Raw genomic sequence first — 3,542 nt, forward strand, 5'->3', positions numbered from 1 at the left:
CATAATGACAACGCCATTTTCTCTTTTGAGTCAAATAAATCAAATTATTGTTGCATGACGTTAACTTCATCCGACTAAGTACTTTACAGAACACCATCTGAATAGCATTAACATAGTTACCAGTGCAAATAATAAAATGTTTTATTACCATAGTTACCAGGCAAATAATAAAATGTTTTATCAAAATATGGACATAAAGGTTACTTTGTTCTAAAGCAGAGAGAGAGAAAGAGAGAGAGAGAGAGAGAGAGAGAGAGACAGACAGACAGAGAAAGAGAGAGAGAAATGTTACTTTGTTCATATGCACAGAGAGAGAGAGAGAGAGAGAGAGAGAGAGAGAGAGTTTATTATTGGCACAAAAAATAAAATTTTGCCAAAATAAAGAAGCGTAGGCAAGGAGAAGAAAATAAAGAAGAAGAAGAAGAGTTTTACTTTGGTAATAATTTTTTTCAATGAATATAAGTCACTGATTGGTTTAAGCGATCATTAGGCAGTTTTCCCTACATTTAATCATTATATTTCTTGTACTGGTAGTTTTTAAGAAAGGGATGAAAATTAACTTCAATAAAATAGTAACATAACGGTAATTTACAGAATTAAATAGGTTAGAAATGAGGATAATCTGAAACTACAGTTGTGAAGTAAAAGAAAAAAAAAATTCCCCAATTCTTTCCTTCAGCATGAAAACCAAATATTCCCTTCTGTATAATCACTTTAGAACGGGGAAGTTATTGTGAAAGTGTGTTTCGATAAGAACAGATTCTAAGGATCTGCAGCATGCATAATTATTTTAAAATTATTTTAAACGAATCGCTTCTTGGACAGGGATTTTTGTTTTGGGTCTGTATTTCTACATTTTACCAAGGCAAATACTATTTTCCATGTACAAGTTTGCCACGGCAAAATTTTAGTTTGAACTGTTTATGACATAATTAATTTGATAAAGTATTTTTGAAATCTACAACATTCCACCATTGTACATTTAAACTACTTTGTTTGTCTCCGATGGGTTTACAACACTGTCCACGTATCTTTTCTCAGATGAAGCGGTTTCATTTTCCGCTTGTCCGTTTTCTACTGATTGTGTGGAAGAAACAAAAATTTCTTTCAATTTTTCCAACACTCGATGATTCGTGTTACAGTCAGGTAAGGTATCAATCCGATCTATCACGTGAAGTTCGAGATACATGAATCGCTCCTTTTCGTAGATAATTAGCGATTCATTGCAAGTGTCTTCGTGGTCTTTGAATGTTGAATTCAACTGCTGTTCTAAGGACAGAACATTTGTAGTTCCCTCTAGGTCTTTGCTGATCAACTTTCCACTCTTGTCGCAGACATAAATGAACACTGATAAACGAGCTGAAAGATAAAAAAAAGGAATCGATCAGTTAAACTTGTTAAATATATAGCGATTTTATTGCCCCCTCCTCTCCCGCCAATACATATAAAATATGTTACATGCAGTGTGCCAAAATAACTGCATTATGTTGATGCAATTCGTCAAGTCGTTTATACTTAGTCACACAGATTAGAATCCACATTTCCAGAAATTTGCTGCATCTTACAGTCTAAAACGTACAAGCAGAATCTTCACAGCACTCTCACCCCTAACCACCCTATGGACTGAAATCCTATTGCTTTACAGGTCGAGCATTGGCCTATATAGCAGAGAAAACAAGGGGCATGTGTATTTGTGTAAATTAATTAAAGGGCTAATTACAGTAATTAGCATAGACTTTAATTGTTGAAAATGTTGATGATATTAGATATAAGATTGTACATTAAGTGGTTCGAATTATCAACAGCAACTGGCATAGAGTTCCAATGGAGATATAGATTTTAAATTTAAACTTTGATAATCTATGCCAGACCTCTACACCTATAGTATATTTATTTCACATTTATATTTTGTTGTAGAGGTTGGAGGTGAGCATAAGTCTGTTTGGAGATGTAATAATAATTTACATTTTAACACATCAGTTTTTAGATAAAACTTTATTGAGAAATTAAAGGTTTAGATTAACATAGGAAACACTGTTTAATATATCACACTCAATAAAGGTAGAGAAATATTATGTCAGGGTGTCTTCTGTTAGCTTTATAGACAGAGACAGACAGCGAGACAAAATCAGAGACAGAGAGAGACACACACACAGAGACAGAGACGGGGTGGGGGTGGGGATCAACGGTTATCAGGGGGAGTTTTGAATCTGAAAGTGGTAACGATTAAATGTGTTGCGCAATTGTTGTTTGCTCTGCCTGCTAATTTTCCCATGCAGCTGCCACGAATACGACAGCAATAACACATTTCTAATTTAGTTCTCACGAAATCGGAACTTTTTTTTATATCCAAGAAACAATAAATAAGAAGCATATACACCTATCTATACTACATCATATACCTGTACATACATTCTTACGTATATAGTATACATTTACCATAGGGCAAACATAAGGAATCGGATAGATAAATTAATTGATTTGCTTGCATAAAAAACATAGATTATTGAAGTTATCTTTGGAAAAACAAAACTAAGCTAGAAGGCGCCAGGTGACATACCATTTGCCACCTTCTTCTCCAATCGGCTCATTTCATCTGCACGGGGAATTTGCCCGGGCAAGAGTACCAGCAAATTCCAGTCCCTTCCCCTCCTGCCCACAGTCGTCAACCAGGTTCTGCGTCTTTCCTGTATGTGGAGCTCCCGGCATAGCAAAGACAGCGTCCCTTTCAGAGAGTCGTTGTAGCAAACGCTTCGCACTATGCAGGAATTTCAAAGTAAAATATGCAATATATATGGCAAGTACATAGTGGATTGGAAGCGTCGATTGTGCCGAATCTCTCTCTCTCTCTCTCTCTCATCGCGAAAAGAAATTGATATACGTTCAATCCGTGCTCTCCTCAAACGCTTGTCCATATGTTCATTTGTTCTTCCTCGTTGCTTTTGGTGATATGAAATAATTAACAAATCAATAACTACATTTCTGAGAAAGAAAAACAAGCAGGAAACATAAACAATAACATCCAGTTTCAAATATAGCAATGCATACTTGATCTGTTGTTTTAAAATGATGTGTCACTGCACGATCAAGACAGTTAGCTACTGGGAGGGTGAACAGAGTTCTCATATGAATCTACTCTCCCCCCGCGACTTAGGTACTCTGTTCGACCCACATGAGCGTTTCCAAAACTCTGTTTGGTCCACCAGCGAAAACCTCACAAAAAGTGGGACCAAACAGCAGCAGGAAACTTATATTAAGAGATATGTTGCTCTGTATATACAGACAAGATGAGGACGAACAATACGTGCGAGAGTCTCGTGCTGAGAAGAACATAGCGAAGAGAAATGTGTCATAACATACGGCAAGGTGCTCTTACAAAGGCAGAGAAAAAGCTTGGGCTACCAGTGTCATGCCGTTCATGCCGACAGGGACATGTGCAGAGAGATACGTTGCATAGGGCGTACCGCATATTGGGCAGAAGATGTCACCTACACAACGGGAGAGCACAGCGCAAGACAAATAAGAAGTATTATCAGGGGTCC

The 3,542-nt window shown here is 36.9% G+C and overlaps 1 protein-coding gene across 1 annotated transcript; it reads right to left on the reverse strand.

The window, feature by feature from the left end:
• Positions 1-475: 475 nt before the first annotated feature.
• Positions 476-2,750, reverse strand: LOC149785330 (uncharacterized). The gene is made up of 2 exons (XM_089931197.1): positions 2,561-2,750; positions 476-1,359 (listed from the first exon to the last, which is right to left on the reverse strand). The coding sequence occupies exons 1-2, from the start codon at positions 2,589-2,591 to the stop codon at positions 983-985; spliced, it is 408 nt and encodes a 135-aa protein (XP_089787323.1). The 5' UTR covers positions 2,592-2,750; the 3' UTR covers positions 476-982.
• Positions 2,751-3,542: the final 792 nt, after the last annotated feature.

This window comes from Sinohyriopsis cumingii, chromosome 13 (genome assembly GCF_028554795.1).
Source record: "Sinohyriopsis cumingii isolate HCF-2022 chromosome 13, ASM2855479v2, whole genome shotgun sequence".
In the NCBI taxonomy this organism is placed as follows: Eukaryota; Metazoa; Mollusca; class Bivalvia; order Unionida; family Unionidae; genus Sinohyriopsis; species Sinohyriopsis cumingii.